General features: G+C 50.5%; 8 protein-coding genes across 8 annotated transcripts; 5 read left to right on the top strand and 3 right to left on the bottom strand.

The window, feature by feature from the left end:
* Nucleotides 1-533: 533 nt before the first annotated feature.
* On the top strand, nt 534-3,602 carry RhiXN_07051 (HMG (high mobility group) box protein; the record flags this gene model as incomplete). The annotated part of the gene is made up of 6 exons (XM_043326867.1): nt 534-665; nt 802-890; nt 1,144-1,287; nt 1,417-1,901; nt 1,951-2,315; nt 2,367-3,602. 6 exons carry the CDS (start codon nt 534-536, stop codon nt 3,600-3,602), a joined length of 2,451 nt encoding a protein of 816 aa, XP_043185339.1.
* A 3,307-nt stretch (nt 3,603-6,909) lies between these two features.
* On the top strand, nt 6,910-8,407 carry RhiXN_07050 (alpha/beta hydrolase family protein; the record flags this gene model as incomplete). Its single annotated transcript, XM_043326866.1, has 4 exons — nt 6,910-7,221; nt 7,267-7,316; nt 7,364-7,401; nt 7,587-8,407. 4 exons carry the CDS (start codon nt 6,910-6,912, stop codon nt 8,405-8,407), a joined length of 1,221 nt encoding a protein of 406 aa, XP_043185338.1.
* An 850-nt stretch (nt 8,408-9,257) lies between these two features.
* On the top strand, nt 9,258-10,855 carry RhiXN_07049 (citrate transporter; the record flags this gene model as incomplete). The annotated part of the gene is made up of 5 exons (XM_043326865.1): nt 9,258-9,278; nt 9,325-9,468; nt 9,518-9,626; nt 9,679-10,490; nt 10,541-10,855. 5 exons carry the CDS (start codon nt 9,258-9,260, stop codon nt 10,853-10,855), a joined length of 1,401 nt encoding a protein of 466 aa, XP_043185337.1.
* Nucleotides 10,856-11,267: 412 nt separating this feature from the next.
* Nucleotides 11,268-12,258, bottom strand: RhiXN_07048 (pectate lyase; the record flags this gene model as incomplete). Its single annotated transcript, XM_043326864.1, has 5 exons — nt 11,268-11,280; nt 11,340-11,619; nt 11,673-11,860; nt 11,928-12,027; nt 12,084-12,258. 5 exons carry the CDS (start codon nt 12,256-12,258, stop codon nt 11,268-11,270), a joined length of 756 nt encoding a protein of 251 aa, XP_043185336.1.
* A 945-nt stretch (nt 12,259-13,203) lies between these two features.
* RhiXN_07047 (pectate lyase) lies at nt 13,204-14,194 on the top strand (the record flags this gene model as incomplete). The annotated part of the gene is made up of 5 exons (XM_043326863.1): nt 13,204-13,378; nt 13,435-13,534; nt 13,602-13,789; nt 13,843-14,122; nt 14,182-14,194. The coding sequence occupies 5 exons, from the start codon at nt 13,204-13,206 to the stop codon at nt 14,192-14,194; spliced, it is 756 nt and encodes a 251-aa protein (XP_043185335.1).
* Nucleotides 14,195-15,165: 971 nt separating this feature from the next.
* Nucleotides 15,166-16,588, bottom strand: RhiXN_07046 (uncharacterized protein; the record flags this gene model as incomplete). The annotated part of the gene is made up of 10 exons (XM_043326862.1): nt 15,166-15,201; nt 15,255-15,479; nt 15,535-15,602; nt 15,656-15,777; nt 15,831-15,886; nt 15,948-16,051; nt 16,105-16,260; nt 16,319-16,411; nt 16,469-16,526; nt 16,586-16,588. 10 exons carry the CDS (start codon nt 16,586-16,588, stop codon nt 15,166-15,168), a joined length of 921 nt encoding a protein of 306 aa, XP_043185334.1.
* Nucleotides 16,589-17,953: 1,365 nt separating this feature from the next.
* Nucleotides 17,954-18,655, top strand: RhiXN_07045 (uncharacterized protein; the record flags this gene model as incomplete). Its single annotated transcript, XM_043326861.1, has 4 exons — nt 17,954-18,025; nt 18,084-18,210; nt 18,264-18,429; nt 18,535-18,655. 4 exons carry the CDS (start codon nt 17,954-17,956, stop codon nt 18,653-18,655), a joined length of 486 nt encoding a protein of 161 aa, XP_043185333.1.
* Nucleotides 18,656-19,592: 937 nt separating this feature from the next.
* Nucleotides 19,593-20,523, bottom strand: RhiXN_07044 (SKG6 domain-containing protein; the record flags this gene model as incomplete). The annotated part of the gene is made up of 5 exons (XM_043326860.1): nt 19,593-19,927; nt 19,983-20,132; nt 20,186-20,244; nt 20,341-20,406; nt 20,465-20,523. 5 exons carry the CDS (start codon nt 20,521-20,523, stop codon nt 19,593-19,595), a joined length of 669 nt encoding a protein of 222 aa, XP_043185332.1.
* Between the last annotated feature and the right edge of the window lie 694 nt (nt 20,524-21,217).

Raw genomic sequence — 21,217 nt, 5'->3', positions numbered from 1 at the left:
TTTACTTTCCAATCCACATGGAATGTATTCGACTCTCTCTTTCTCGCCTGTGGCCACTGTGTGTGAACTTTTCCCCTGGTTTAGGTTTAGATCGGGGGTTGGGAGGGCCGGAGGGGGGAGGCAACCGGGGTGGAAAGTCTGTTGTTGTTGTGTCGGAGTGACAAGTTGAGCGCGTGGCGTGGTGGTTGGTTGAGTGGGTGGGTTGGGTGAGCTCGGGTTGGGTTGAAAGATGAACATTGCAACCTGATCTCCGCCGAGTCCCGGGTGATCGCGAGGTTGGTGATGGGATGATGATCACCATGGGTTAATCCGAGACCAAATGGTGAAAGGAGGTTTTACAATGTACACAGAGGCGATGTATGCGAGTCAAGTATAGCACAAAGTTGATCATATATGAAATATCTTGAATTAATTTGTTTTTGTTCTCTATGTATGCACGATCTCGAACCTCATCAACAACTTGAGCTCGAACGCGAAGCGAATATCCTGGGGGATGAGTAGGGTGGGGTACGTCGGCCCGGGGCGGTCCCGGGATGAAATCGCGGGAGAACGGATTGGTAGGAGTGGGAACCGCAACCCCATATCGCGTACTCGCCGCGGACGCAAAATCGCGAGTTTTGAGTTTTGGGACCAGGTTCACGACCGATGAGCGCGCGGGCTTGGCGGTGAGCACGTAAGTAAAGTCAAAGTAAGTAAAGTAAGTAAAGTAAAGTAAGTAAAGTAAAGTAAATAAAGTAAGTAGAGTCGAGTCGAGTGTAATATAGGATCGAATTGAATTCACGGGCCATATCGTATTTCCAGGAACCCCCGGAATCAGGCGTTAATCCCAGATTAACCGACGGACAGGAACTGGGATGCGCCCTCGATGGGATAGAGTTCACGGCCAGAGGGTTTGTCTTTCTTTCATTTGGGCCGGCGGGAGTGAACCAAGGAATGGCGTATGAGACATGGACCAGAACCTGGATTTTCCGATCGCGATCGAAGCGACATAGGGAAGGGCGAGCCGGGGGGGAACGAGAGGTATAAGACCGGAGAGAGCGAGGGGAAAAGGCATTGCGCTCTTTCGAACGAGAGCATACACCGAGACAGCGACTGGCCAACAGCCACAGCGATACCGATTTGAGATTGCTACTATCTGCCGAGTTTCGATCTACGCTCATCCCGAGACGAGAAGGAAGCGCATGGGATACACGGCACTGAAGCCGATCGCGATCGTGTCGATAGACAGGGAACAAGAGCAAGGTATCCCGTACCAGCGGCGGACACGGAGGGCGATGCGAAAAGCGGGTGAGTTGGCTTTTGGGTGTAGGGCTGATGGGGGTCCTTGTGGAAGCGTGTTTGTGGCCAACAAGGCGCGCAAGGACACACAGACACCCACACGGCCGTGTACTCAAATTGGCTGGGTTGGACTGACAGGATTTGGATTGTAGCTGCGATGCCTCCCACTCGCCCTGACCGTCAGAGAGCTCCTACTAGCTCCACCACGAACAATGGCTCCAACGCGACTGGCTCGAATGCCGGCGGGAAGGCTCAACCACCACGACCCCCGAATGCATGGATTCTCTATCGGTCGGACAAGCTCAAGGAGCTTGCGACACAACAGACGAGCGGACCACGCAAACCGCAGGCCGAGATCTCGAAGATCATCTCGCAGATGTGGCAGCAAGAAGGACCGGACACCAAGGGCAAGTACGAGACACGTGCAGAGGAGAAGAAGGCCGAACACGCAGCGCTCTATCCCGACTACAAGTTTGCACCGATGAAGAAGGAGGACAAGGCCATGTTGCGCAAGGCACAGCGCCTCGAAAAGGAGGAGATCAGACAGGCAGAGCGCAACCGCAAGAAACGCAAGGGCAAGGCACGTGCCGACGATGACAACGACAACGACGATGACGATGATGGTGTGTGCTGTTTGCATGTCATATGTGGCCTCTCCTGACGCTTGCCCAGACCGTCCGTTCCAGCAGCTGCCCTATCCGCTGCAGCGACCGGCCCAGTCCTGGTATCCCCCATCGACCTATGGTCCACAGGCTCAGGCGCAGGCGCCGACACTCGAGTACCCCCAACACCCCCACCCCCATCCACCCCACGACGACCACGCTGCCTTTGCCGCTGCGGGCTGGAGTGCTCCTGTCGATCCCCAGGGCAGGGCCGATGACGCCCCCTTCCGTGCCGACGCCTACCAGCAAGACAGCTATCCCGAGGAGGAAGAGTGGGCTGGCGAAGAGGGCGAGTGGAGTGCCGAAGAGGCCTGGGCCGGTCGCTCTAGGCGCGGCGCTGTCTGGGACGAGGAGCAGATTGCCGGTCCTAGTCAGGTGAGACAACACTCTTGTCTGTTGCCATTGCCTCTTGCTAACTCGCTCCAGCACCAGGACCAAGACCCCGTCCGCCAATGGACTTCGATCTCGACTACTCCCCCGCCCCAGCAGCCACGGTCGCTGACCATCACTCTCCCCGCCGTCATCAACCCCTCGGAACAGCCATACACATTCGACCTCGACTTTGACATGCCCATGGCCACCTTTTCCGGCGACCCAGACGCCAACGTTGCCATCTCCCTCAATGACATGAACATCAACGAGTCCTCCTCCTCGTCCCGCAACGTTGGCTTGAACGATCTCTTGCGCGCTCCCTTGCCTGATATTGCCGTTTCTTTCCCTGACTTTGTTGGGAATCCCGACGGACATGCCAGCTTCGACGTCTTGAGCACCGAGAACGAAGAGTGGTGGTCCGCCCTCATGAACGTTGCCATCCCACAAGATGACACCTCCTACGCCGACTCGGGCCCATCCCAGCTTATGCAGTCTCAGCCTGTCGCTGGCCCATCTTACGAGCCTGTCGCTGGTCCCTCGTCCCACCAACAGCAGCGTCCCGCCCCTATCCACACTCAATCCTTGCCCACATTCAACCATGGTCTGCCTAGTCCCGACGGCGATCATCATCATCAAGGTCGGCGGTCACGCGCTGCATCCAGTGCTGCCTATCCCGGCCAAATGCCGGGCGCTTTCCCCGAACCATCCTACCAAGATTCCTATCAACCCCAACCCCAACAATATCATCAACCCCCGCAGCAACAAGAATACAACCCCTCGCCATTTGCCCAGATCGCTTCCTCGCGATCCAATTCTGGATGGAGGCAACCCCAACAGCAGCAACCGCAACCAGCACAACAAAGGAGCCGGGCACCTTCATTCCCCGCTCCTGCTCCTGCCTTTGCTCAGCAACAGTTTTCTTCGGCCGGTGCGCCGTTCCCTTCTCCCTCCGGAACCGCCCAGTTCCCTTCTCCATCGGGTGCTGGAGCCTTCCCTTCTCCTTCGGGCGCAGGTGCTTTCCCCTCACCATCCGGTGCCATGCCCCACCGTCACTCCCACTCCCATCCACACCCACAGCCGCACCCGCACTCCCAGTCCTTCCCGCACCAGCGCCATATCCCTGCCCCGCCGCCACCGACGAGGCCACCGCCTCCGTTCTCACCCCCCGACAAAGGAAAGGAAAAGGACCCTGAGGCGTTTGATTTCTCCGGATGGGGCAGCCAGTACGCCGCTCAACCTCCCACCCCGGCTGAGGATGCGGTCAGGAGGGGTGTCGGAGTCTCGCATTGAATTCCTGTCTTGGTGTCATACTGAATCCTCCATGGCGAAGAATTGCATCTATTGGTGAGTGGCTCGTCGAGGCAAAATAAATAAACTTGAACTAACGCGCGATCATAGATTATACCTTCTCCTACATTATGTCTATGGCTCTATGACGACCTTGCTGAAAACCCTCATGATTTCTCTTTCTTTATTTGTTGCTGTAACTCTAACCATTGATCTGGTTGTTGTATTATCGATTGTATCGTCTTCTTGTTGTTTATCATCCATGATCCCTTGTCTCGCCTCGTATCTCTCCTTATTTTTTTCCTCACTCGACTCGTGTCTCGTACTCATTCAATTTTTATCCATTGCATACCCGCCCCCCTCCCTTTTCTACCGAGCGATTCGTTGCAAAAGGGACCCTTTTCTCGGTATCAGCCCCGGTATCTTATTGTCATACTTTTTATTGGGAGTTTACGCGTTTTTTCTCTACAGTATAAGATTTTTTGTGATGCGGGTGAATTGCTCGTGTGTGTGTTCGTGTCCGGTGAAACGGCAACTAGTTCCGAATTCATGTTTTCGGGGCTGTTCCAATTTCGGTCCGTGGGTCCACTTGTACGTACTGCAAAGACGGTTAAATACCTATGCAGTACCAACCACTGTGCATATGCATATATACGGTAAACTCTTTTAACCTCGACCAGGGTCCGCTAGGGCCGAACTCCCCCTTACTCTACTCTCAGCCACATTTCGCATTTTGACTTTTACTAAATTATCAGACTTAGGAACAACAGGGCGAGGGATGCGTATGAGGGCATACGAACGATCCGACCAAAAACGGAATTTTTTTTTTTCTTCGAGATGCAAGAAGAAGGAGAATGGGAAGGGCATCAAGATTGACCGTGCGCCTCGTACTTCCGACTCGAACCGGAGAGGAGGGAGAAAGATCAACGTCAACGGTAAACCCGCGGGAAAGGGAAGGGGAAGGAGAGTTGGGGGGGGGGGGGCAGTACTGTATACGTTATAGGAGTCATGACCCGTTCGTCGACTGCTTCTCGAGGTGATCATACATGCATGCACAGGAGAATAGGGTATACGTTAAAACAGCCGAGGAGGGGTGGTTAATGTTTATTATGTATATACATGCGCCGCTGTAGTTTTGATTGGTTGGTTGTATGTCTAGGAACGGTGGGTGTGGGGAAGCGGAATACCTCCTACGTGGGCTCGGGAGGTTTGTACACGACTACAATTACAAGGCTGACCAGGAGCAGGCACTATTCAATCAGATTCAGACATATGGTACCATGTAGGGTCGAAAAAGTTGATACATGACTGCGCACGGGTCAACAAAAAAAAAGAGCTACTACAAGTCAATTCACAACAGGGACGGAAAATAGTAGACGGCCAACACCGCATACGGACATCCGAAAGCTCCTATCAAGCCCCGTCGCAGTTCGCCTCGAGAGTAATTACATCTCAAACACGTGCTAGACCTGATTTGGACCAGAGGTCACGAGAGGGGGTAATTAGCCAATTAACCGCCGACAAACATCGTTATAGGGGGGATGAGTTGAAGTAAAGCGAGGGAGAAGGATTGAAATGGGAAGAAGGAGAAGGGTATGGCTATCGAAAGAGGTAAAGGGAAGTCTCGGATGGACATGGTGGTAACAGGGGTAATGCCTAGGGGGGGCGGAGATGGAGGGAGGGCGAGAAAGAAGTATCGTACGGGAATTTGACGAGCGTCGGTCGGGCCGACAATAAACCCACGTACTTGTGCTTGTTTGGCGGGTCGAACATATATGGAGAGGTTTGGGCTCTTTCGTTATCCGCTCTTGGACGTGTCTTCTCCTGCTCTTTGCCTTGTCTCTTGCCATCATGAGTTTGCTGCGCTTGCTCTTTAGGCTGATGGACGATGACCCCGAGAGCACCTTCTTTTGTGTATCCTTGTTCGCTAGTGTCCCACATACGTGAAGCAGTACGTACGGAAATGACTCGCTGTATGCATCGTGCTCGTGTCTTTCAAACGCGACTCGGGAACACGACTTTCTCTGCGTTTCATTTCGCTCGTGCGCACGTGATTCTTCGAGCTCTCCCTCCCCCCTCTCCGGGACCGGCTGAGCGGCTCGTGGAAAGTTTTCCAAGGGGAAGCAAGCGCACCGCGCGGTCGGTATTACATGTCCAATTCGAGGAGGGTGATGAGCCTTGAGATGAGATGGTGTCGTTCTGATCACTTGGGCTGTAGTTTCCCACGGAGCGATGATTTTGCTTTTCGGTGCTGCATGTTCAACGCCGCCGTGTTCGGCTGGGCGTTTGGGAAGTTTTGGGCGGGGGTGAACTATAGACTTGTTCGTGGGGGTTAAGTTGTATAGTTACATATACATCGGGCATGTATTAATTATGATCACCATCGCGACTGCGTTGGCCTCGTTTTCGGAAAGTTTGAATACAAAGGCGGGCTCATCCCCCATTCTCTCTCAATATCTGACGTCAGACCCGATCTAGCAATAGATATTAGACTCGTCTATTGTGTCGGGATCTATTTGGGCTGATTTACCGTGTTCATCAGGCACAAATAAACCCATCGCTAATTAGGGGGATTCTTCCCCTCCATATACGAATTGTGCATTCTTGAATTCGATAGGCTGTGCAACTACGGTGCCCCGCAATGTATAACCGGTGGATCCGGGTTTATACATACGTCAACTGATCTACAGGAGAGTAAACAAGCTCGCAGGTGGCAGAGTCGGAATCCCATGCCGAATTATTTACAAACACGATTCGCCGCGGCGACAATCCCGCATGAAATGCAATTATTCGCACTAAAGGGGGAATGAGGCATGTGCCCCGCCGCCGAAAAATGAGGCCAAGCTCCTATCATGTGGCATTCTAAGCATCGAGAGGGATCGCTCGCGGTACCGTGATGCGCAACAAAGGAGCGAGTCGCATTCCTTGATGTGGCTTTTTGATACGGTCCAAATGCGTTCGTTTCGTTACACGCGACTTGAAATATAGCGCAGGGCGGGAGCTTAACATGTCGATGCCACTGCGTGTGGAGGATAGTTGTCTTGTATGTGGCGTAATCCAACGGGTTCAACGGGCATCAACACGGGATGAGCTCTCCCTCCACGGGATGCTCTATATAACCTTCTAACCGGCCGTGATATTCGCCTCATGGGACAGAACGCCACGTGCAGATGGGGCTCTGCGATGACATATTTCGAGATGATTCGCTACGACTCAGCTCTCATGATTGCCCGAACCCGTGCTTCATAGGAAGAGATAATCGGCCAGACCCGGTGGCGCCGGGGTCCTAGTGCAGAGTACCACCACCCACATGCGCTTTTACTCGGTTTTGATAGCACAGAAAAGCGCTCTGCCGCCAACCACGGCTCGTCCCTGGACGGTGTTATATCGGTCCGACTCTGGTTTCCGCCGTAATCATAACCTTTTGCGGACTTCTTCGACGGCTAGGGCACTACTACCCACTCGTTCTAGTTTTGATCTCAAGTCGATACGGAAATTCTTGGGCGATGGTTCTGTACCAGTTAGCGCTCTTCTCGCCGTCTCAGAGTCATCTAATGCACCATCGCCTTGGCTGGTTGCCGGAGCTGTCGTAGGGTTACCCCTTGCGTTATGGATTTACAAGGTGGGACAACTCTTGCTCAAGCACATACAGGCCATAAATCTATAGCGAAAAGTGCTTGATGATGGTAGTATTTCAACGAAAGATAATTTATATGGGTAAGCGTCGACTCCTCGACGCCTCAGTCTTCTGACATCTCTCCTAGGTGGTATACCAATCGGAAGTCGCTCAGAAGAATTACGAGTCAATGACAGGGAGATAATTGTAAACGAAATTGCCATTCAAAACGGGAAAAGTGTTAAACTGTCAGGAATAATTGTCTCACGCTTTCGGGCAACTGAAAGCACTGTGCCCCCATTGGTGGTTATGTATCTTCAAGGCGAGTCAATTCTAATAGACTTTTTTTGTTCGTGCTAACCATTCTCTAGGGAATGCCGGGAACCCACTTCATCGAATTCCCAAGCTCCGTTTGCTGGTCGAGACGCTGATGGGCAGCTTTGAACGAGAAGTAAAGGTAGTCGCAGTTGCGCCGCGTTCATACTGGAAATCTACCAAGCGATCACCTTCCGAGGCGGGCTTCTTGTCAGATTACACCGCCGTCCTCGAATGGATTTCGACTGCATATCCTCATTCGCCGGTTGTCCTGTACGGACATTCCATTGGTGGTTCGATTGCTGTGAACTTGCTGGGCTCTCTTCCGACCGGAAGTACATCATTAGCATCGCGTGTGCGCGGACTCGTGCTCGAAAATGCTTTTACGTCAATTCCAGCTATGGTTCGTGCGGTGTATCCTTCGAAATGGTTGCCTTATTATTACCTCGGACCGCTAGTATTTGACAAGTGGGATGCGCTTTCCGCCATTCGACAATGTGGTTTATCGCTTTCACCCCCTATGGCACCTTCCTCCGCGCTTCAAAACGTCATACTCAGCTCTCCCTCGATCCTCATAATCAATTCAGAAAACGACGAGCTTGTTCCATCTCAAATGGGAGAACAAATACTTGACGCCGCCTCAAAAGTCCATCAAGAACTTTCAAACCCTCTGGGAACCGGTCCGAGACGGGTGGTGATCCCGGGAGCTTTGCACGATGGCGCATTTACAAAGCGACAATGGAGGGAGGAAATACGGGCCTACATAGCCGGAGTTGCTGCTATTGATTCGTACAGGAAATGTGGGTTCGGAAAAGGTACCAATGAAGATCGTACGCTAAACCTCAAAAGTCTTGCAGAGGAACACCATTACTTTTGAGCAGGAGAGACCAAGTCGTCTACTTCAGGCAAGGGGTTAAAATGATTGTATTTGTAAGCGCGTAATTCAAGCATTCTCTGGAATGGTTCGAGAGTTGACGTACTGTATGTATTGGTTATTCATCTCATAACAATCGTGTTAGGTTTACGAGTTTGAGTACATGAATAAATAGATGCTAAAAATAGTGTATGACTTAAGAATCTCAAATTGGCTCCATCCAAGTACAAAGTGGGGCCTCTACGTAACGGGTAGCGCCGTCGCTTCGTGTAAAAGGAAACATTACTCTATGTGACATTCGCATAGCCTCATTGCCAAGTGCACAAAACCAGGGCCTTCGAACGTGCGTTTACGCCTGGAACTTCCAGGTCTGCAGCTGTCTTCGATACCCAAAGTACATACACATGGCAGGCGAGTCAACGGCCTTCGTATCACAGCACTGTGGACTGAGATTTTTCTTCTGTAGCTGCTGTATTGGATAGTTTACGGCCTCGGGCGGAGCCGCAAGATTGGGATGGCGGTGTGAACAATTGGCGCAGCATTCTCACAATTATTGTTTTTCTACTAGCCAGTGAGCGTCATACATCGATACAATGACATCCTTCTCATCTATTTAGACATACTCGTTATATCTCCATTCAGAATCCCGTTACCACGTTTCTTGAACAAACCACTATCAATCATCTTGTTTCGAAAATCATTGAACGAGCCAGGTTCGCGCCCCTACTTTCCGGTCAATTACGTCTCAGCACCCGTGTTCGGCGTTTTCTTTCTCTGGGCTGCGCAGTGTATCGATGGAACTATAGTAAGAAACGGGATAGTAGGGACAGGGGGGATCAAGCCCCTTGATATCATGGCATTGTTCATATCCTTGGTGTGTGTAATTTTTGCAACTACGCCAACCGTCTAACGTATCGCAGGCGTACATTGCGATAGCACTCGATGCAACAGGGCTCTTACGATTCCTCGCTTTTTGGGTCGTTCGAAAAGGGGGCTCCTCTGGACATCGATTATACCTATTTTTATATATATTCTTTTTCGTATTTGGAGTTATTGTTGGAAATGTGAGGATCAAACTCTTGTGCTTGTTTTCATCTCTCATCCTTTTCATAGGACCCGATCATACTTTCGGGAACCGCGTTTTTGGCATATCTCACAAAGGTAGCTGGAATAGCACCGCCCACAGCATGGATATTCGCACAATTTTGTGCTTGCAACATCGGTTCGGGTTCTTTTCACTTCACATGGTCACCCACTAATTCATTATCGAGTAGCATCGGCTGTCCTTGTATCATCCAACCCAACAAACCTTGTCGTTGCCGGCGGCTTCGAGATCTCGTTCTTGGCCTTCACGGCTAATCTGGTACTTCCTGTGTTCGCATCTGCCATCGCGGTCTATCCTGTTTTACGATGGTTCCTGTTTCGATCAGAAGATTTGATCCCGGTATCCATCTATGCGCAAGATCTTGATCCAAAAGCTGCCTTGGTAGATAGCCACGGGGCGATATTTGGATCTTCTCTGATGCTCACAACGCTCATGGTTCTCGTTGGAACTAGTGCTGGTGGATTACACGTCGAAGTCTGGATGATAACGGTACCTGCGGCGGTTATCATGTTTATTCGTGATGTTTTGCACGACATCAATGCTCATCGGCGAAAGGCCGAGGTCAAAACCAAATCCAACCCGAGTTCACCAATTGAGCCGCATCACTCTGGTGGCCCGATACCTAGCGACGTTGGAGAAACTCCCAAAGAAAATGACAACATCGAGCTGGCTAGGTTCCCGTCGGAAGCGACTCGCAGGGTCTCCAATGGATCAGTGCCCAAAATTCCACGCGAGCCTACCACACCAGAATCGACATTATCATTCAAGCTGGCTCGACGTTTTCCTACCCCCCTCACGACACTCCGCCGTCTGCCTTACCCTTTGCTTCCTTTCGCCTTTGCAATGTTCATACTTGTTCAAGGTCTTGCCTCAACTGGCTGGATTGCAGTCTTCGCAGGATGGTGGGCCGCTTGGGCGCGGGCTGCCGGATTACTAGGAGTTGTTGGAGGGATGGGTTTTGTTTCCGTCTGTCTGTGCAATGTAAGTTTATCTGCCGTCTCGAATTGCGTCCTATCTAATCACACCAAAAGCTATGTGGTACCAACATTGGAGCGACGATTTTGCTTGCCCGTGTTATACAAGTCTGGATCCGAGTCCATGACCCATCACCTCGGTCTCGTCATGGAGCTATCTATGCGCTTGCCATTGGCTCCAATTATGGCGCCTTTTCCACCGTATTCTCTGCGTCTCTGGCGGGCCTGCTCTGGCGAGACATCTTGCGCCAAAAGGGCATTATCGTGAAACGCTCTGAATTTGCCAAGTTGAATCTTGCTTTGATCTTCGTCTCGATGTTGGTGGGATGCAGTGTTTTAGTCGCTCAGATTTATGTTCGACCACCGACTTAAAAATTAAGTCAGATAAACTTGTAGATCTAGTTGGCTTTGAAGCCAGTTTATTTTCTGTTTTAGATCTTTTGTTGGTAATACAGCCATTCGTGTTGGTTCATGAGGCTAGGGCGCGAGGTTTAATTTGAGGCCTGGAGAAGCTTTTTATATTTCGCCAAAAATCACTCCCTGGGATAAGGAGTAATAGTTCCCCGCCGGTTGGAAGGAGGGGTAAGCGATTATGTCTGCCCTCGATATAAGTTTATGGGCACCAAGTACAAGCTGTCTAGTGTTCGCTATATGTACCTAACATTGTAGTATTTTTGATTGCGTTGTTATGATGAGTTTAATCGAAAGTAAAAGATATGATGGATTACTACAGACGCATATAACATTGAGAAGTAGATATACGAAGCTAGTCACCCTAAGGTAATCAGAACTTGCAGCTGTACGAATATTTCTCATAAGTGAATGGCAACGACAGCAGAGAGAGAAGCGTGCACACCTGGCGTTGGCCGTGTTCTTGGTCAGCGTCGTCGGCTCGTCGCCCTTGTTGTTTCCCTGGAACGTGTCGCACACCGATGTCAGGCTGGTGTACGAGTTCGTCTTGGTTTCGATCGTCGCTACGTCCCCGAAGTTCGAGTTCACGCCTGCAAGCAACTTGCCGTTGCGAGCGATGATGTTGCTGATCTGCACCTGGCGCTTGACCTGGGTGCCACAGTTGCCGCACGAGCGGTAGAGCTTGCCGAAGTCCTGGACGCAGTACGAGTCGATCTTGACGAGACCTGGGCGGAAATGATAAGACGAGCTGAAGTTTGAGGCTATGAGCACAACTCACCTCCGCCGTTGTGTTGGACGACCTTGTCGGACGCGCTCTTAGCGCCTCCGCCGGTGATGGTGGAGGTGCCGGAGCTCTGCCTGATGGTGATGGCGTCCTCGCACACGTCCTCGAACCAGACGTTGCGGATGGTGCAAGGGCCCTGGCAGTGCACACCCTCGTTCTGGTCTGCACCGATCACGGCGTTACTGCGGAGTATATGCGTCAGTACATGTATATACAGCCAGCTTGAATGGAGCAGCGACTGCAACTTACGCAAGAGTAGCGCCGGACTCGAGGATGAAGACGGCGTCCTTGGTGCCGCCCTCCTTCTGACCGCCGCACTTGACACCACGGCCGTAGCGGAGGTTCTTGCCTGCGAATCGACGCATATAAGTATATGTGAAGTAAGTTGGTACATCTGGGACTTACCATCAAAGGTCTCGCCAGCCTTGATGGTGCGAGCTGCGGACAGCTTGACGTTGGTGGATGCGGATGGGTTGGGGAACGAGCAGCTGGCCGCGCGCTTCTCCGAAGGAGCCGCGAGCGCAGTCTGAGCGAACATGCCGGCGACGATGGCAAGGGTAGCGAGCGAGAGCTGAACCATGATGGTGTAGGTAGTAGTAGGCTAACGAGAGGCTGGTAGTAGAGTAAGTCTGAGCTGAAGATGCTCAGCACTCCTCCCGCTGCTTTTCTTTTATACATAACTACATCCCGTGCCTTGGACTCTCGTGTTGGCACAGCGACTACCAGCTGTCTCTGGCCACTCGTTGCACGCGGTTTGATATTTCTTCATCATTTGACGTTCTAGCTCTTTCATCGTACACTCTGAGAGTACACGTCAAGCCCGAGTCACCTTGACCACAGCCAGAGTCATCTGAGCCGGTCTGTTTGTCACTTTAGTTTTGTTTTGCGCGGCTACACCATGTCATGTCAGCTTCATTGGTTATACCTGGCTTGGCCGTCATTATACCTGGCTTGGTTGTCATTGTACCTAGCCTCGTTGCTTGCTTTAGTTTTTGCGATTAATTTTCACGAGATAAACCCCGCGCCGAGGTCTAGCCAGCTCATGAGCATAATTTTCATTAAAGTGTGTCATATGAAGCTTATACAACTACATGGTTAATTAGTGTTGGCACTTGGGCAATCGATCCATGCTCGGCTATCATATGCATTTGACGGTGTGATCAAATACTGACATAGTTGTCTCCACTAGTTGATTCACACGGGTATGTGCCTAGCGACTCTTTGGCCGGGCCGGGTGAGCAAATACGATTATAATGTGAAAGCGATGACACGTCAAAGCTGGCTTGGCATAATGACCGACAGAAGACACGCAGAGCAAGGTAACCTTATACGAGCACCAAGCGAATACCAAATCACATGTAGTGAGTGGCCAGAGACAGCTGATAGTCACTGTGCCAACACGAGAGTCCAAGGCACGGGATGTAGTTATGTATAAAAGAAAAGCAGCGGGAGGAGTGCTGAGCATCTTCAGCTCAGACTTACTCTACTACCAGCCTCTCGTTAGCCTACTACTACCTACACCATCATGGTTCAGCTCTCGCTCGCTACCCTTGCCATCGTCGCCGGCATGTTCGCTCAGACTGCGCTCGCGGCTCCTTCGGAGAAGCGCGCGGCCAGCTGCTCGTTCCCCAACCCATCCGCATCCACCAACGTCAAGCTGTCCGCAGCTCGCACCATCAAGGCTGGCGAGACCTTTGATGGTAAGTCCCAGATGTACCAACTTACTTCACATATACTTATATGCGTCGATTCGCAGGCAAGAACCTCCGCTACGGCCGTGGTGTCAAGTGCGGCGGTCAGAAGGAGGGCGGCACCAAGGACGCCGTCTTCATCCTCGAGTCCGGCGCTACTCTTGCGTAAGTTGCAGTCGCTGCTCCATTCAAGCTGGCTGTATATACATGTACTGACGCATATACTCCGCAGTAACGCCGTGATCGGTGCAGACCAGAACGAGGGTGTGCACTGCCAGGGCCCTTGCACCATCCGCAACGTCTGGTTCGAGGACGTGTGCGAGGACGCCATCACCATCAGGCAGAGCTCCGGCACCTCCACCATCACCGGCGGAGGCGCTAAGAGCGCGTCCGACAAGGTCGTCCAACACAACGGCGGAGGTGAGTTGTGCTCCTAGCTTCAAATTTCAGCCCGCCTTACCATTTCCGCCCAGGTCTCGTCAAGATCGACTCGTACTGCGTCCAGGACTTCGGCAAGCTCTACCGCTCGTGCGGCAACTGTGGCACCCAGGTCAAGCGCCAGGTGCAGATCAGCAACATCATCGCTCGCAACGGCAAGTTGCTTGCAGGCGTGAACTCGAACTTCGGGGACGTAGCGACGATCGAAACCAAGACGAACTCGTACACCAGCCTGACATCGGTGTGCGACACGTTCCAGGGCAACAACAAGGGCGACGAGCCGACGACGCTGACCAAGAACACGGCCAACGCCAGGTGGGCACGCTTCTCTCTCTACTGTCGTTGCCATTCACTTACCAGAAATATTCGTACAGCTGCAAGTTCTGATTACCTTAGGGCGACCAGCTTCGTATATCTACTTCTCAATGTTATATGCGTCTGTAGTAATCCACAGCGATCTCTATACTTGTTATTGCATTACCAATACATCTACTGGCATAATCTACCTGGAAATATTACTCGTGTTTCGCCTTCTCCATCAGCTCCTTCGACTTGCTGATCCGTTGACGCCTCAAATCTTTATTTGTGGCAAGTACCGGGCCTTAAGTTTCACATCAGTACCATTAGTCGGCTATTCACTTCGATTTGTAGCAAACTCCAGAGCGAATACTACCAGGAGTATAACATCATGACACCCCGATGCGGATACTTTTCTTATATGAACCTCATCAATTGATCACTGCTTCCCCTCCTTTGGACCGCTCTGAGTTGCCTTGACACTAATTTAGTCCTACGTTGTAATTATCAGGACACAGGCCACAATAGATTGAATTGACCGACTCACGAATACACATATCACTGCAACGTCTTTAGCCAACAATCGGAATAAGAGACCATCTTCAAAAATATCTCTATTTTAAACTTGATAGATGGCAAATCCGTAATTCGACCACGTGGTTTTTATAAACATAGCGAATTTATTCAGTGGTACTAATCAGTCCTACAAACACCACTAATTTGTCGCCAGTTTAAAGTTGCCGAATCCTGATCTAGACCCAATGGTAGTATTCGGCTAATTTTATTATATACACAGTGGGAATGAGGTTCCAGTATCGCGCAAACTTACCTAAACATCGTGAGACAATAATTCAGCTTCCTTGGTAAATACCCGTAACCTATTGATGGCTTGGTGGGCTTGGTGGATTCGGTAAGCCCATGGCCAGCTGATGCAGAATCCTTCTATAATATCCAAAGGCCATCATCATAAATACAAAGCATGGATAATTTGGATCACTATTCTTTCTTAGTCGTTAATATACATTAATTTGCTCATAGCCAAGGAGGCCCTTGACGAATTATTAGTTGTACACGAGGATTCGGTAGTTAGTAACAATCTGTTTAAAAGAAAGTCAGTTGCAAGTTCTCCAAATCTTCGTAGTGACTGCACCTTTTCCTTTCCACCGTAAGTAATATCCGCTCCCTGGAGATGCGGTCCTGTCTTGCCAGGGTGAGTTCCTTCCTTGTATGGGGCTTGAACAATATAGAGCGGTCCATTCTGCTCACGCCCACCCTCAACGGGCTGTGCACCTAGATATTGTGGATTACATGTACCACTTGCCTCGGCCCAATGGACAGATCGTGGGTCGGCTATCAAGATCTCATAGTCTTCGACCTATATGCTCGAGTCAATAAATGCATCCACTGGCCAAACCTGAACAATTTCATACCTCAATCTCATCACCGCCATACCCAATAATACATCCTTTCTGGAAGTTGGGGCTAACTTTACCGGGATCTATGCCATATATAGGTTAATATCCGGGGCCGAATCGATTCGTGAGAACTTACGAATTCCCCCCTCGAAGAAAGTGCGACCGACGTATAGTGGAGTACCATCGGATTCCTGTCCGGCTTGGAAGGCGCCTTGAGGAATTCGGTTGCCTTTGGTCAAAACCCAAGTAGGTTTGCCGCTAGTAGTCGCACAATCAGCACGCGATAATCTAGAGGTAACGAAGCGTCATACGAGTAACCGCCCTGATAGAAACTCTGTGAACGCCTTTGGGCGTCGGTCATCCAGTTCTATCCAGACGCAAATCAATTAGTACATATACTGATCGGCGTAGAGCGTACTATTACTAACCTGTAAGCCCCAGGCCAGAGCCTTCTTATCCTCCTCGTTCTCCTTGTGCTTCTTGTAAGCCAGGAAGCCACCACCGAGAAGGGCCGCACCGGCAAGAAGGCCGCCTCCGATCTGTTCGCCATTAGTGCACAGCTGCAGGCTTTTGGTTTAATTCTACTTGCCTCGAGCTGCTTGCGACGCTCAGGGTCAAGATCGTACCAATTCTTTTGCTTTTCCTCTTCGCCAAACTCAACCTTGGTCTGATCATGCTGATCCCAAGGACGCTGCTCGGGCGGTGGTTGATTGTAACTCTGCTGCGGTGGTTGGGTAGGGGCTTCAATATACCATAATTAGAATATTGTTGGCCATTAAATCGATCAATTGATACTTACCAGCTCCGTATTCACGTCCCCAGAGCGCAGGGGTCACATCAGGAGTCCAGTCACCTTGCGAGAAGTGTGGCTGGATGATCCTATACGTAGCACCTATCGGAATGGCGTTAAACTCGGAAACCAATTAACACGGATAACGTTGACGCGTACCTTTATATTCAACACAGTCCCCATGGTTGTAATCGACACCGGGTTGCCAAGGGTTAACCTGCTCCAAAATAGTTAATAACCTTGGTTGAGGGCATCGATAATGAGATCATGATGCACCATCTATGTGCGGGAATCAGTACAGACTGCACAATAGGAACTAGGGCAACTCACTTTGTTTGTAGAATTAGCTAGTAAGTGTTGGAGTGGATGTTGTGGATGAGATGAGGATACGCGTTCACCAAGGCCTCCTTTTATACCCTCGAATCCCAACCGGAGGAGCTAAATCGAATTCAGGCGTAACTCCAGTCTCCGCGATAGGACGCGTGTGGTACACGAATGCTGTGTCCAAGACGCAGCATGTGACGTAACCGATGAGGAAATCCCAAGTGGTCAAAAGAAATCTACGACTGCCGAGTGCAACATCCTTACGTGGTGTGGTACAAACGTGTTTGGTATTTGAGTGGTGTCATCTTGTTTACGCGTTGGAGTAAATAACTCGTATAGAGCCATGTTTTCTAGGCAAGATGAAGATAAGAATACACTCAATACGGGCAATAAGTAGGCACCTTGCGAGGTGTTATAATTAAGAGCCCTAAACTCCTATTTATAAGGATTGGGACGTTGGTATTCAATTCCAATGCGAGTACTGTAACAAAGGCCCTGAAGATCACTGGACTGTATTACGCCATCTACATCTCCAAAAGCGGAACCAAGTCTCGAACCCTCGGTATCTAACACTTACCTCATTTAGTTTGCGTAGATAACACCCGTGTTCGAAGATAATATAATTTGTTGTTGAAGATTGCGGGTTGTCACCGAGAGGGACCTTGGATCGCACACAATGTCGAGTGGAAGCAGCCGAAGTCTAAAGCTCCGCAGACAAGAATAGCCGTAGAAGTTACGCTGACAACAGCGGCAGGCTTACAACTAAATGTACACAGCGTATAACGTAAACCTGCACCGGGCTGAAAATTTGATCACACCGGTCCAGCCTTAGTCACGTGATTTCCCGAAGACTCCGATATTGCTCGGAGACTCCAGGATCGCTCACACGGTAGTGTTTGAGTTAGTTTGTCAAGACCAAGCAAGTGGTGTATTGAAAACGAGCACGTGACCTAACACCCCAAAATTCATTTCGGATTGATGTAACACAATGGGACAGTTTCCTGAAAGTACCTTCGGTTTCGGCTCGGGATTTATGAGTGAAATTCTTCAGTTGCTGCACCGCGGAATGGAGTTTGGGCGGTCATAACCCAGGATTCGTGTGAGACGGCGCTAAGCTGACTGCGAATTATAAAACCCAACACCTGGTTAGGCTGCCGCCCTTCAGCTTCCCCACCACCCCTTGAAGTGTTTATTCCCCTAGCTCTCTGGCTAGCACGCGCATACACTTGCTCATTATAACCCACCCGCCCATCCACCATTGCTGCTCTTAGCTAGCTCTTTCTCGGACGTCGCCTCATTTCAGCTCTTCTACACCTCGTCATGGCCTTCAATAGCAAACGCAAGTTCGACGACGCTGAAGAGCTCGCTCGTGAGACCTACATATCCGTCAAGGTACTTTCTCCGCACTCCCTCGCTATGTCTGGACCGTTATTCATCTGGGATCGAACAGCATACCAAGGTGGCGCCCATTGCTGAGCCTATGGTTACTGAGGATGTCGATATGGCAGGTGACAATGCACCATCCCCTGCCCCCTCACTTGCCTCTCTTGCTACCACTGCCTCTTCGCACAACTCTCGTGAGTTTCATTTCGGCTCGTGACGTGGTGCATGTTGACCCATGTTCGGCCAGCCGCCTATCCTCATTTCGACCTGTATCCGTTCCCGACCTCCGGAGACGCCGACATGATGGATTCCGACCCTGGATTTGACCCCAGGAAGCAAGCCTCGAACCGCTCCGACTCGACCGTCGGTCTGATGCAACCTCAAACTATTGCTAGCGATTTTGTTCACCATGGGTGGGTCTCTTTACTGCTGGGTTCCTAGACGAGGATCATTCCTCGCGTCTATTGGTGACCACGTGCTGACATTATTGGATTGCCCCTGGACGCTGCTGCTTCTAGCGCCAATTGCTCGCAGATCCCCCGCCTCCGTCTGGCCTCGCATCCTGGTCTCGATGGGCGCCGCAGCCTCTGGAGTCATTGTATTGAATGTGGCGCCGTCGAAATGGTTTCGAATTCGTAACTTCCGACACCTCCAGCTACCGAGTCGCTTTATTCGGTCGTTTCTCCCCTTCGACACTTGCTGCTTTCTCACTATTTCTCTTCAGTCTTACCTTTCTAGATAGTCACGCATCACTGTTTCTGCTGTCCCTAAAACCCCCAAAACAACCAACAATACCGACCCGACTTCGGCAGTGTCAACTGACGACCTTCTGAGCGACAACTGTCTCGGTTTGCTAGATTTAACCATGTTTATTCATCACTTTAGGATGTCTTCGACTTTCGTTTCGTGTGAGCTGGTTCAGTAATCGACATCGTTCGACCACCGCAAAACACAACCTTACTATACACGAACATTGCCGTACTATTCTACCAGATTGCTTTTCGCTAGTCTCCAGGCGTGTTGGAGTCGGATTTGTTGGCTCATCGATGTTTTCTTCCCCTGGTGTATTCTTCCGTTGTTAGTCATAAATGTATTTGTATTTGGATGTTTAGCCGTCCGCGTCGGTCCTAAAACTATAGTGAGAGAACCAATAGGCAAACCTTTCAAAAGAAAAGGCAGGCCAGAACCCATAGTTCGGTTGGGGACCGCGCATACATCCACACTGACATCTACCAAACTCTCATAAACACATGTGACCCGCCACACATATCAGTGCTTCGTCTTACTTCTTGCAGCATGCGTCTCGTGCCGATCTCATTCAGTACCCCGCATCAGCGTGCGCATCGGAGGTGAGGCCATTTTTGAGTTAGGGAACTCTCGATCCCGGACAAGGATGGGCTGGCCATTTCTGGGTGAACATCAGACCCCACGGAGATAGTTGTACGTTAAATATATTAAACAAACATGCAAAGGATCTGTAAAACACAATACATGATGAAAAAAGTCCTTCCCAAGAAAATAGAATCGTGAACAAGACCAAAGGATCGTCAGAATAATTGCACTTCTGATCGTGAAATTAGTAAGGAGTTGACATTGGCTCTGGGTGTTTATTGTAGGAGCCATCGCCTTTCAAACCACCGGAAGGTACTCCCGGGGAATTCATACCGTTACCCTGGTATGGCACGGTTGCGGCGGCATAATTGGGAGCACCGAATGAACTGTCGTGATGACCAAAAGTTCCTTGTGGATGGCTGTAACCGGAATAAGGGCGAGCTTGTTGCTCTACCATGGTTGTCCTATCGCCCGAGAAGAGCGATACGCTGGATGGCCCAACAGTCTCTCTCTTGCGGTTACGCCTCCACAATACAAGGACAAGTATAGCAATGATGAGTGCAACAACTCCGCCAACAACTGCAGAGAATTATAAGTTTGATGGGATTTGAACGATAAGTGAGGTGATACGTACCACCACCGACGATAGCACCGATGGGCGCTTTGGAACCGCTATCGCTTGATGCCGATGCCGAGGGACCCGGGGTGGCAGTACCCGTCCCACTAACGGCCGAGGATGTGCTGTTCAGCAACTTTTCAAACGCATTGCAGGCCGTGTGGTAATCTATAGACAAATTGTTTAAAACAAATATCCCACTGACTAAGCGCTGGACCTACCCGTGTGACCACCGAGAGCTGCTGCCATTTGATCTGGAGTCGTTGTAGTATCCGATGGGCTAGACATACAGATTGCACAGTTCTAGAACAAAACGGGCTATCGTTAGCGCGGGTCCAAAAAACCAGGCACCAGTCAAGCCCTTTGTTGAACTTACGTGTAGCGGATTGTGGTTCCCGCACCAGCACCCAGCATCCCCTTGGAGTCTTTGGCATCTGGGTACCTGGATAATGAGAACGATTTAGCTCGTATAGACTTAGAGGGAGAAGATGAATGCGTACCACTTCATCGTTGAATGTCCGACAATCCGCGAGGGAGCTGCATGTTGGCGATATAGCATCTCGGATTTTGAGTGCTGCCGTCGTGAGCTGGGTACTGAGCTCCGCTACCGTCTGTGCCGTTGAAGAGATAGGGAACGAAAAGAGAAGAGCAGCGCCCAACGTCTTATGAAATCTCATTTCTGTACTTCAAGTTCAATTTCTCTTGGCCTGGGGAGTGAGTGGTGGTGGCTTATCCCAGAAAGGGGAGAGAGTACGGAACTCTTCTCATTGAACGTCTAGTTATATTCACGGGCAGAAGCCGTAAACCGAATTGATTGTCTCATAATGGCAGCGTCCGCACAGCCTGCTATTGGGCTAGAGGAGATTAGGGCGCAAGGAACACGAATTAGCTTGGCGAGCGCTTAGACCCGTGTGGCGTGGGGCTCGATCAAGATCGATGCACCGCATACACATAAATTTTTAGCTAAAAACTGCCTTATATAGGGAAACCCGGATAATTATATGTACATATAGGGTAGTGGCGGGGGGTTTCTCAATGCAAAACTAGACAGCGATGTTTATTGAAGCACAGTTGCGGGCCTAAAATCTTCGTTTGGGATCCAGGATGGCACCTAGAATATGTCACGTGACATGAGAGGCTCGGGCAATCACAATACACCGTCCACGAACAGCGAAACCACACTGTCGCTTATCCTAGCCAGGAGGAGCTAAGGGTCATAAAAGCTCATTTAATTAGTTTGAATACCGGGAATT

This window comes from Rhizoctonia solani, chromosome 13 (genome assembly GCF_016906535.1).
Source record: "Rhizoctonia solani chromosome 13, complete sequence".
Lineage (NCBI taxonomy): Eukaryota > Fungi > Basidiomycota > Agaricomycetes > Cantharellales > Ceratobasidiaceae > Rhizoctonia > Rhizoctonia solani.
This window is presented reverse-complemented; position numbering and strand designations above follow the sequence as displayed.